This window comes from Nomascus leucogenys, chromosome 10 (assembly GCF_006542625.1).
Source record: "Nomascus leucogenys isolate Asia chromosome 10, Asia_NLE_v1, whole genome shotgun sequence".
Lineage (NCBI taxonomy): Eukaryota > Metazoa > Chordata > Mammalia > Primates > Hylobatidae > Nomascus > Nomascus leucogenys.
Window position 1 is genome coordinate 89,106,356 of NC_044390.1, and position 12,178 is coordinate 89,118,533.

At 46.8% G+C, this 12,178-nt stretch overlaps 2 protein-coding genes across 3 annotated transcripts in view; both read left to right on the forward strand.

Moving 5' to 3' along the window:
* Positions 1 to 1,616, forward strand: part of PSMD9 (proteasome 26S subunit, non-ATPase 9) — a 29,420-nt gene extending 27,804 nt beyond the window's left edge. Inside the window, exon 6 of one of the 2 annotated variants that reach the window (XM_030821541.1) lies at positions 56 to 1,616. In XM_030821541.1, coding sequence (XP_030677401.1) covers positions 56 to 83 — 28 coding nt within the window. In that variant the 3' untranslated portion in view covers positions 84 to 1,616. The remainder of the gene's footprint in view (positions 1 to 55) is intronic. The other variant, XM_004089464.2, reaches the window with a different exon arrangement.
* A 699-nt stretch (positions 1,617 to 2,315) lies between these two features.
* WDR66 (WD repeat domain 66) overlaps positions 2,316 to 12,178 on the forward strand; it is an 83,675-nt gene continuing 73,812 nt past the window's right edge. Inside the window, exons 1-3 of the mRNA XM_030821540.1 lie at positions 2,316 to 2,472; positions 4,739 to 5,139; positions 7,081 to 7,458. Coding sequence (XP_030677400.1) covers positions 4,759 to 5,139; positions 7,081 to 7,458 — 759 coding nt within the window. The 5' untranslated portion in view covers positions 2,316 to 2,472; positions 4,739 to 4,758. The remainder of the gene's footprint in view (positions 2,473 to 4,738; positions 5,140 to 7,080; positions 7,459 to 12,178) is intronic.

A 12,178-nucleotide genomic window follows, 5' to 3' on the forward strand; every position in this document is an offset into this window, starting at 1 on the left:
ACCTTCCTGAAGGGAGCCTCCAAACTTACGCCATTCCTTTTCTTCTTTCTGCCAGCTGCAACATTATTCCTCTGCAAAGATGATTGTCCCTGGGGAACAGTAACAGGAAAGCATCTTCCCTTGCGATGGACTTTGGTCTAGGGATTTCCAATTTGTCTTCTCTCCCTGAAGCATAAGGATCTGGAAGAGGCTTGTAACCTGAACTTCTGGGTGGTGGCAGTGCTGTGGCCCACCAGTGTAATCTCCCTGGATTAAGGCATCCTTAAAAACTTATGCTTGGCCTCTTTCGCAAATTGGGCCACGGCCCTAAATAGGAATTCCCTGGATTGTGGGCAAGTGGGCGGGAGTTATTCTGGCAGGTACTGGTGTGATTATTATTATTATTATTTTTAATAAAGAGTTTTACAGTGCTGATATACCCTGTTGTCACCCCAACTGAATTTCTTATGACCCTCCCAAACCAAAGCTCAGACGGGGTCAGAAGAGCTTCATAGAAAGTTGGGCAAAACAGGCTAGCAATTGCGAAGTCAGGCTTTGACCAACATATTTCTTTGCACTGAGGCCTTGCTGCTGTGGATACGGAAATTGCTAAGTACTGTGCTTCCTCAGCAGCTGGGCGGTTAGGGCCATAGTAGCTCCCTTTGGAGAACAGGGAAAGCCTGGAGGCTTCCCAGGTAGCCCAGCGTGGTGTGTCAACTTCCTCTTTAGGAACCCACCAGAGGGCAGCAACCTCCTTTCACTTCGGTAGTAAGAACCCCTCCGTTTTTGTGTGTTTTTGTTTTGTTTTCTGGAGACGGTCTTGCTTTGTCACCCAGGCTGGGGTGCAGTGTCGTGATCAAGGTTCACTGAAGGCTTGACCCCCTGGGCACTGCCTTAGCCGCCCAAGTATCTGGGACCACAGGTGTGCACCACCATGCACAGCTAATTTATTTTTTGTAGAGACAGGGTCTCCCTGTGTTGACAAGGTTGGTGTCGAACTCCTGGGCTCAAGCAGTCCTCCTGCCTTGGCCTCCTAAAGTGCTGGGATCACAGGCGTCAGCCACTGCGCCCAGCTCACTGGTAGTTTGACTTTTTATAACTGAACCTCCTGGCTATGCCCTGAGATCAGCGCTATTTTGTAAACCACTGAGGTATGGATAGGAACGAGTAGATCAGACCTCTTGAAAATACTTATTCTTCCTCCCTTTTATTTTTTGTCTCTTTTAAGATGGTAAAATGGTTCTCAGGGATTCCTGCCAATGCTTTGAATTATTTTTTTTCCTCTCCATGGTATCAGTGTTCATTTCCCCAGTTCTTGCACACTACTTTCTGTTTTGGCAGTTCTGCCAGGCATGCCCTGTGTTCCTTGGGACTGGTTTTGCTGTGGTTGGATACAGATACCAGCTCGCCTTGATGGGATTGGTATTGCTGTGTGCCTCCAGCCACAGGTTCTCACACTCAATTCCAAAGCCCTCCTATTGGGCGAATTCCCTCAAACTCTGTTTGACCCGACAGCAACACGTATTCCCCTTTGGTAGCCACAGACATGCTGTGTTTACCAGTGTTTGCTGTTTAAATTGCATGTTCTAGTTCCACGTATTTTCCAGTCTCTTTATAAAGTCTCAGGCTATAATAAACACAGTTTGCCTCAGTTTATCCTTTCTTTTTTATTTTAAGATGTATGCATATTAATCAAATTACCATCACTGGGGCGTGGTAGTGTGGGTGGGGAGAATTATTCACATTCTCCTAAAATGACAGCAGCAGAGAGCCTTCTGCCTCAGTGGCTCTGGCTGGTTTCCTGCAGGGCTCCCAGTGGAAACCCGTGTGGCCACCTGTTGCCGTCTTCCATGAGATGTTAGTGGAGAGCCACTTTGACGTGGAATGATCCTAACAGATTTAGCCAGACTGGTTTTGCAGAAACGCTTTGTGCTGAGAACCACAAGCTGGTGCACCCTGTGTCATATCTGCCCCCAGCCAGCTGGAATTGTCTGCAACACGCGGTGCCCGGTGAGGAGGCAGGACAGTTGTGTGCTGCATCCGTGAGACCTGGAAATTCAATTTGCTTTTGGAAAAGAGAATTGTATCCGAGTTCATGCTTCTCCAGCCCATCTTGCCAAGGTTGTGGAAAGTAAAAATTGGCAGTATTGGCCGCTGCAGCTTCTTAGGGGACGGAACCATGTGAAAAGGTGGGGATCGCACGAGCAGAGGGAGAGAAAAGCGAGGAAAGCCTATGCCGCCAGCGGCCGGCAGGGGGCACGTTGGCCACGCTCGTCACCGCTTCCTGGCACGTGACCACCGCCCTGCCCTGTCGCTTTAGGGCCTGTCGCTTCCGGCGGCGGCGGTTGCCATGGGGACGGACCTTGGGTGGCAACCAGAACTAGGGAGCTGGTGGAGAAGGTGGCCGCCGGTGGAAGGAGGCCCGGGTGGTGGCTGAGGGGTCCAGGCGGCGGGACGACTCTGGCCTTTTGAAGACCGGGGTGGGTGCTCTCTGTAAGTCCGGGGCGGAGGCCACGCGGCCCTGGCGAGGGGGCCCCCGGCCTGGCGGGGTCTGGCACCCCTTGGGGGGCGCTCACCCGACCTGGCCCTTGTGGGGCCTGGGGCGGCCCCAGGGAGACCTGAGTTGGAGGCAGAGGCCGTACCTGGGCTTTAATCCCCCCGCAGAGCCACGCACCTGGCACCCCTGCCCCAAACCTCTGCTGCTCGAACCCGGCTGTCCAGATGCGCCGGCGAAGTTGGGCTCAGTCAGAAGAGGCTCGGTGGTGAGAGCCCTAGACTTGAATCAGAGCAGTAATTCTTCAGCTGGAGAAACTAAGTGCCAGAGATCTCTTTCTTACTAGCGGTGTCATCTTGAATAAGTCACTTCACCTCTCAGAGCCTCAAACTCATTCATTCATTCATTATTTTATTATTATTGTTATTATTTTACCAGAGATGAATTTGAGGAGCTGATACATTTAGTGCTGAGAAAGAAATTAAGAAATAGAAATACCTTTTCTACTCTGTACTCTTTGGGACTTTATTTTCAAAATGTTGAGTTCTTTTATTCTAATGTCACTGAAAATGTGGGGATTTTTTTTTGTTTGGGGTCCAACTCTTTAGGGATAAAGTATCCATCCTTATTGTTTTCCTAGTTTAAACTCTTGTTTGTTGTAAGGAATAAATGGGAGAATATGTCAGAAGGCTTTCAAACTGTTCATTTCTTTGCACATTAGGGTTGCTTTTCTTTCAAATAATAACAACTGCTACCATTTTTTCAAGCTGTATGTGCCAGAATTGTGTTGAGCATTTTATGTATTTTATCTCTTCTCTACAACAACCCTAGAATTTAGGATTGTTCTTTTTATTTTGCCCATGAGAAAATGCAGACTCTGAGGGGTAAAGTGACCTGCCCAAGGTCACAGAGCAAGTACATGGTGGAAATGGGATTCAATGCTAGGACAAGCTGACAGCAAGGCCCTTGCTTTTAACCACTAGGCTACCCTGCTTCTCGTATTCCTGTTTCTAGAATTGTTGCAAATATGTGGGTTATGCATTTCGCTGCCTGTGGGAATATGAATATATTTTAAATGAGTAAAAAGGCTACAAGGTGTTTATTCCTAGAAAGTTGACAGGCCCTGGATCAATATTTTTAAGATCTGGGCCACAAATACATATACTTTAAGATTTCCCAACTGCGCGTGATGGCTCATGCCTGTAATCCCAGCACTTTGGGAAGCCAAAGCGGGCGGATCACTTGAGGTCAGGAGTTTAAGACCAGACTGGCCAACATGGTGAAACCCTGTCTCTACTGAAAAAATACAAAAATTAGGTGGGTGTGGTGGCAGACACCTAGTAATCCCAGTTGCTCGGGAGGCTGAGGCAGGAGAATCACTTGAACCCTGGAGGCGGAGGTTGCAGTGAGCCAAGATCGTGCCATTGCACTCCAGCCTGGGTGACAAGAGCAAAACTCTGTCTCAAAAAAAAAAAAAAAAGATTTCCCACAAATGTGACCTTTTTTTTTTTTTTTTTTTTTTTTGTTGAGAGAGGGTCTCACTCTGTTGCCCAGGCTGGACTGCAGTGGCATGATCTTGGCTCACTGCAACCTCTGCCTCCCGAGTTCAAGCGATTCTCCTGCCTCAGCCTTCTTAGTAGCTCGGATTACAGGCACCACCACCACACCTGGCTAACTTTTTGTATTTTTAGTAGGGATGGGCTTTCACCATGTTGGCCAGGCTGGTCTCAAACACCTGACCTCAAGTGATCCTCCCGCCTCAGCCTCCCAAAGTATTGGGATTACAGGCGTGAGCCACTGTGCCTGGCCAGAAATATGACATTCTTTTTTTATTTTTATTTTTGAGACAGAATTTTGCTCTTGTTACCCAGGCTGGAATGCAATGGTGTGATCTTGGCTCACTGCAATCTCTGCCTCCCAGGTTCAAGTGATTCTCCTGCCTCAGCCTCCCAAGTAGCTGGGATTACAGGCACCCGCCACCACACCCAGCTAATTTTTTTATTTTTAGTAGAAACGGGGTTTCATCATGTTGGCCAGGCTGGTCTCAAACTCCTCATCAGGTGATCCATCTGCCTTGGCCTCCCAAAGTGCTGGGATTATAGGCATGAGCCACCGTGCCTGGTCAGAAACACGACATTCTTTTTATTCCTGTAGAAAGGGAACAAAGAAAGCCATTTGTGCACATTTCATCAATAGGTTAGTGCACTAGGAGATGGAAATGGGAAGCCGAGGGCCGGCTGGTTATTATGGTCAAAATCTCTCTAGAGGAAACTCTACAGAGAAGAATGTCAGATGCAGAAGAAGCTCCCCGAGAAGCAACAGGAGAAAATGGAGAAACAGAAATGAAAGAAGAGGAGGAAGCCAATCCAAATTATAAAGAAGTAGAAGATCCACAACAGGAATCAAAAGATGACACATTAGCATGGAGAGAGTCTCAGGAGGAGGAGAGGAAAACAGGTGAAGAGGAAGGGGAGGAGGAGGAGGGGAAGGAGGACAAAAAGATTGTCATGGAAGAAACTGAGGAAAAGGCTGGAGAAGCCCAGGAGAAGGAGGCTTCAGGAATACAGGAAGAAACCACAGTGGAGCCCCAAGAAGTCACAGAGTCCACGAGCCGTTTGGAGGCACAGATTACCGATTCCCACTCAATCACATCAGGAATTTTCCCAGTAAGTAGTCATCTTAATTCATTCATCAATTCATTCAGAATCATTAATTGAATGCTTAGTATAGGCCAGACTATGGGAACACAAAACCAAATAAGGTACAATGCATTCCTTTTTTTTTTTTTTTTTTTTTTTTTGAGTCAGAGTCTCACTGTTGCCCAGGCTGGAGTGCCGGGGCACAATCTCGGCCTGCTGCAACCTCCGCCTCCTGGGTTCAAGCTATTCTCCTGCCTCAGTCTCCTGAGTAGCTAAGATTACAGGCATCCGCCACCACACCCAGCTAATGTTTTATATTTTCAGTAGAGATGGGGTTTCGGTCTTACCATGTTGGCCAGACTGGTCTCAAACGCATGACCTCAAATGATCTGCCCACCTTGGCCTCCCAAAGTGCTGGGATTACAGGCACACGCCACCACGCCTGGCCACAATCCATTCTTTTTTTTTTTTGAGACAGAGTTTCACTCTTGTTGCCCAGGCTGGAGTGCAATGGCATGATCTCGGCTCACTGCAACCTCCGCCTCCCGGGTTCAAGTGATTCTCCTGCCTCAGCCTCCTGAGTAGCTGAGATTACAGGCATCCGCCACCTCGCCTGGCTGATTTTTTTGTATTTTTAGTAGAGGCAGGCTTTCACTTAGTTGGCCAGGCTGGTCTCAAACTCCTGACCTCAGGTTATCCACCAGCTTTGGCCTCCCAAAGTGCTAGGAGCCCCCGCACCTGGCCACAATCCATTCTTTTAAGGAGCTCTAAGGTGTGTAGGGAGGCAGACCTATGAGTGCAGTGACTGAAAGATGCACAGGAGATGAAACAGGGCCTCTTAACTCAGTTTGGAGGATGGCCAGGGAAAGCTTCCTGGAGGAGGTGTGTGCCACAGCTGAGGTGCTCGCCTTAGAATGGAGTCGATATGATAATAGGAGTGTAGGCTTCCCACAGACTGCTCCCAGTAGGAGAACTTAGCTGTGCCCTAAGAAAAGGTCACTGTCTGTAGCTAGTCAGCCTTTTGGAGACCACTAGTGCCACTTAGAAGAATGATTTTGCCATTGTGGGCATTGGCTGGTGGGCCAAGAATAAACTCGAACACACCTGTGTTTGTCCTGTTCTTTTCTTTTCTTTTTTTTTCTTTTTTGAGATGAAGTCTCGCTCTGTCGCCCAGGCTGGAGTGCAGTGGTGCAATCTTGGCTCACTGCAAGCTCCGCCTCCTGGGTTCATGTCATTCTCCTGCCTCAGCCTCCCGAGTAGCTGGGACTACAGGCACCCACCACCACACTCGGCTAATTTTTTGTTTTTGTATTTTTAGTAGAGACAGGGTTTCACTGTGTTAGCCAGGATGGTCTCTATCTCCTGACCTCGTGATCCGCCTGCCTCAGCCTCCCAAAGTGCTGGGATTACAGGCGTGAGCCACCATGCCCGGCTGTTTTCTTATCTTTTCCTTTTCCCCCTCCCCTCCCCTCTCCTCCCCTTCCTGTCCCTTCTCCTCTCCTCTCATCCCTCCTTCCTTCCTGGGGTCTCACTTTGTCACCTAGGCTGGAGTACAGTGGCATGATCTTTCACAAGCAGCCTCAACCTCCCAGGCTCAAGCAATCCTCCCACCTCAGCCTCCTGAGTAGCTGGGACTACAGGCATGCACCACGACGCCCAACTAATTTTGTTCATTTTTGGTAGAGATAAGGTGGCACTGTGTTGCCTAGGCTGGTCTTGAACTCCTGGGCTCAAGTGATCCTCTCCTCTTGGCCTCCCAAAGTGTTGGGATTACAGGTGTGACCTATTATACCCCATCTTGTTTTGTTTTTTAAGTACAAAATGTTCCAGCCTCTTTTAAAAAACATTTCATAATTCCTAGGTGAGGCTAACACTAAGACTGGCTGACTAGAAATAGAAAAGGTGAATAAATGGTGAGTAGCAGCACGTACTGTATGTGGAATCATGATCTTTTATTTCTTTTTAAAGAAAACCCAAAGAGGTAGCAAGTCAAAGCTTTCCTTACAATTGGATGATGCAGAAACAGATGAGCTTTTAAGAGACCTGAGCACACAACTTGAATTTCTTGATTTGGATCAAATCAGTCCTGAGGAACAACAGATTAGTTCCCCTGAAAGGCAGCCCTCGGGAGAGCTTGAGGAGAAAACCGACCGGATGCCCCAAGATGAACTGGGACGAGAAAGAAGGGACTTGGAGCCAGAAAACAGAGAGGAGAGACAAGAAAGGAGACTATCCGACATCCAGTCCAAAGCAGGGATCTCCCGGGAGTCACTGGTGTCCAGCACCACAGAGGACATTCTGTTTCAAAAGGATGAAAAGGATAAAAGCGCCCCGGTGTATCCCTTGGTAAGTGTAATGCTTTTAAATCTCTTCCAGCGCTTTGAGAGTGTTGTGCAATAGGGGAATTTTATGCATGTTGGGGGAAAAAGAATACCACGAGAAGGATACTTTTTAAACTAATAACAGACTTGTATTTTTTTTTTTTTTTTAGACAGAGTCTTGCTCTGTCGCCCAGGCTGGAGTGCAGTGGCACAATCTTGGCTCACTGCAGCCTCTGCCTCCCAGGTTCAAGCAATTCTTGTGCCTCAGTCTCCTGAATAGCTAGGATTACAGGCATGAGCCACCACGCCCGGCTAATTTTTGTATTTTTAGTAGAGATGGCATCTCGCCATGTTGGCCAGGTTGGTCTTGAACTCCTGACCTCAGGTCATCCACTTGCTTCGGCCTCCCAAAGTGCTGGGATTACAGGTGTGAGCCACCATGCCCGGCCTAGACTTGTGTCTTTTAAAGTTCGGTTAAGAGCTCCAACTGGAACATGTGTGACTGAACATGAACTTGAGAGCGGCATCTGGGTTCAATGGTGTTGCTCAGCAGGCAGGAAATTCCAGACGTAGTTTGTCTGTTGCATAGGGTGCTATTTCACATGGGAGATTCAAACTCCATTCCACTCCTTTCCCCAGCTTCCTCCTCCCCCTTTCCTTCTCGCTTCCTCTCCCTCTTCTTCCCTTCCCTCTTCTTCCCCTCCCCTCTCCTTTCCCTTTTCTCTCCTCCCCTCCTGTCTCCTCTCCTTTTTCTCTCTCTCATTGTAAAATTCCTCCTTCATGCCACCAATTCCGCCCCTTCCCCTTCTTCTCTCACCTCTTCTGCCTTTATCTTTACATGCCCCCAAAACCATCCATTCCAAGAGGTCCCAGAGTGGAAGGTAATGGAGTAGTGAAAGCTGCCGTGAAAAGCCCCAGGCAGTCCAGAGGAATCTGCCTTTGCCACTGCTGAAAATATTCCAGGGAGGCACCATCTGCGAGGAGTAAAAATATTATCATTTACCAAGAGAAGGAAAAGGAGGAGTTTTTTCCTTCTTCCTCCATCTGCTACTTTCTGAAAATTGTTTCCTAGGATTCATCCTTCCTGTAGATTCATGCCTTTGGAAGATGTGGAAGTGATTGAATGGATATCAAATACTTAATGTAGTTCCTAAGACATAGTGAGTACTCAATAAGCGTCCGCAACTGTGTGTCAATGATGATGACGGTGGCAAGATGTCTGGAGGGAAATGCAGGCAACTGAAAACCTCCTTTCTGCAGATTGGCTTCATTTGAGCCCAGTGTGACAGCCTCTCTCCCATAGCTTGCAACTGTTCAGTCTGAGAGAAAGAATAATTGAGCTTTAGGGCCCACAAAGACTCTTGTCTTGTTTAGCCAGCAAACATGAATCAGGTAATGTCTCTAAGGAGAAGGTGTATTCTTTGTGTCAGGGGCACAGCTATCTGGACTTGGCAAGAGCCACTCCCCAAGTTTTGGGTCTCGCTTAGCCTTGGTCTCACTGCAGAACCAAAACGGCAAAACCAAAATTTTTCTATACTGTCTCCCTTTGCAAATTACTTTAGCTTTTATTTATTTATTTATTTTTTGAGATGGAGTCTCGCTCTGTCACCCAGGCTGGAGTGCAGTGGCGTGATCTTGGATCACTGCAACCTCCACCTCCTAGGTTCAAGCGATTCTCCTGCCTCAGCCTCCTGAGTAGCTGGGATTACAGGTGCCCGCCACCACACCCAGCTAATTTTTTGTAATTATTTATTTATTTTTTTTAGTAGAGACGGGGTTTCACCGTGTTAGCCAGGATGGTCTCGATCTCCTGACCACGCGATCTGCCCACCTAGGCCTCCCAAAGTGCTGGGATTACATGCCTGAGCCACCGTGCCCGGCCTTCTTTAAGAGACAGAGAGCCCTGCTGTGTTGCCCAGGCTGGACTAGAACTCAATCCTTCCACTTCGGCCTCCTGAAATTTCTTTAGCTTATTGCATATATCTTCTTTCTTCTTTCTTTTTCCTTCACTTTCCTTTTCTTTCTCTCTTTCTCCTCTATTATTTTTTTCTTTTTGTTTATTTTGAGACAGGCTCTCACTCTGTCGCCCAGACTGGAGTGCAGTAGTGTGATCATGGTTCACTGCAACCTCCGTCTCCTGGGTTCAATGGATCTTCCCACCTCAGCCTCCCAGTATCTGGGACTACAGGCGTGTATCACCACACCCAGCTAATTTTAAAAATCTTTTTTAGAGATGGGGTCTCACTATGTCTCTCAGGCTGGTCTTGAACTCCTAAGCTCAAGCAATCCTCCCGCCTTGGCCTCCCAAAGTGTTGAGATTATAGGTGTGAGCTACCGTACCTGGCCTCTATTTTTTCTTTTTGTTAAAACTATTCAGTGTTGGCCGGGCTCGGTGGCTCACACCTGTAATCCCAGCACTTTGGGAGGCCGAGGTGGGTGGATCACCTGAGATCAGGAGTTAAAGACCAGCCTGACCAACATGGTGAAACCCCTCTCTACTAAAAATACAAAATCACCCGGGCATGGTGGCACATGCCTGTAATCCCAGCTACTTAGGAGGCTGAGCCAGGAGAATCGCTTGAACCCAGGAAGGCAGAAGTTGCAGTGAGCCAAGATGGCGCCATTGCACTTCAGCCTGGGTAATAGAATGAGACTCTGTTTAAAACAAACAAACAAACAAAAACTATTCAGTGTTATTTGTAAAAAAATTCAGACAACTTATACATGTTTGAAGGCAAAGATTCTTCTTCCTACACACACCCCCACCCAATCTCATTTCCCTATGTAATTCCTGCCACAGTTTGCTGTGACTGCTCCTCTCCTGACCTTGTTCTGTGCATGTACAGCATGTTATCTGTGTGCCATGCCTGTGCGCATGCTTACATGGCTCACATTTAGATTTTGTGTTGTTTGGGTTTTTTTTTTTTTTACCGGTGACATAATCCTGCATTTTTACAAAATGTTTTTCCACTTAATACGTCTTAGAAGGTTTCTTGTATCAGTGCATGTATCTCTACTTCCTCTTTTTGTTTTTTTTTTTTTGAGATGGAGTCGCACTGTCACCCAGGCTGGAGTGCAGTGGTGCTATCTTGGCTCACTGCAACCTCTGCCTCCCTGGGTTCAAGTGATTCTCTTGCCTCAGCCTCTCATGTAGCTGGGATTACAGGCACGCACCACCATGCCCAGCTAACTTTTGTATTTTTGTAGACACAGGGTTTCACCATGTAGGCCAGGCTGGTCTTGAGCTCCTGACCTCAGGTGATCCACCCACCTCAGTCTCCCAAAGTGTTGGAATTACAGGCATGAGCCACTGTGCCCAGCCCACTTCCTCTTTTTAAATGTAACTGTTCCCCTTTCTGTGGCCATTTACGTTGTTTCTAATTTCTCGCTGTGACACAAGGTCCTACAGTGAACGTGCTCCTCCATCTCTCCTGTGTCCACAGCATCCTCCTTTTCCTTTGGGGTCCTCTTCTTAGTGCTAAGGCCTGTACTAACTCCCAGTGTTCACGGTAAATAGACTGTGGATCCCACCTCCAGCTAGGAAACAAGGCAATCATGTATTTATGAGCAGGAATCTTATGAATATCAAATACAGTGAAATCTCGTTTTGACAGCAAAGTTTTATTTTCCAGATTAGCATGTTTTAGAAAAAGATTGATGTAAGCTGTGGCTATCTCCATAATCATCTGTCATGCACGTTAAAACTTCTGCAAAACACGATGACTAATACTATTTGATTTCCGTGATTGTGAACACTGCTCGAGTGGGGTTGTTCTGTTACCACTAAGTGAAGTCAGCCTCGTGGTGACCTGGGAAGAGCTGTTGTGGCTGAAGACAGGAGTCCTTTTAGGAATGTTTTCTTTTTGTAACTAATTCATTAAATGGCAAAATAAATTTCCAGGAAGATGATCCTTTTAGGATTAGCAAGTTTCCAAAAGAACAATTTCATTTGAATAAATCAGCTTTTAAGAAACAGCCAAATATTAAATAATTCTGTTCCTAGAAGTTGCAGCTTGAGACAATTATGATTCCATAATTCTACCACTCACACCCACACAATAAGAGATCTAAATATAAATATAAATTATAGGGAATGAGCAGATGGAAACAGGAGAGGATGGGGAATTAGGAATGTAGGAGAAAGAAATTGGCCACATTACCTGCTATGTCTGTCTTGGGGAGAAACAATTTAATTTTATAAGTATTGTTCAAAGATAAGAAAGGAAACTTACCAGATTTTGTTTCTATGTTCCAGTTTAAGTCACTGATTCTTAGCAACGCAACGCATCACCTTCAGCACTCTACTGCATTTGGTTACTTGACCCTAGATAGTTTTATATATATGTGTGTGTGTATATATATATATATATATATATATATATTTTTTTTTTTTTTTTTTTTTTTTTTTTTGGAGACAGGGTCTTGCTCTGTTGCTCAAGCTGGAGTGCAGCATTACGATCTCGGCTCACAGCAACCTCCACCTCCTAGGCTCAGTCAATCCTCCTGCTTCAGCCTCCTGAGTAGATAGGATTACAGGTGCACACCACCATGCCCGGCTAATTTTTGTATTTTTTTTTTTTGAGACTGAGTCTTGCTCTGTCACCCAAGCTGGAATGCAGTGGCGCAATCTCACTCACTGCAGGCTCCGCCTCCCGGGTTCATGCCATTGTCCTGCCTGAGCCTCCCGAGTAGCTGGGACTACAGGCACCTGCCACCACGCCCGGCTAATTTTTTTTTTGAGAAGG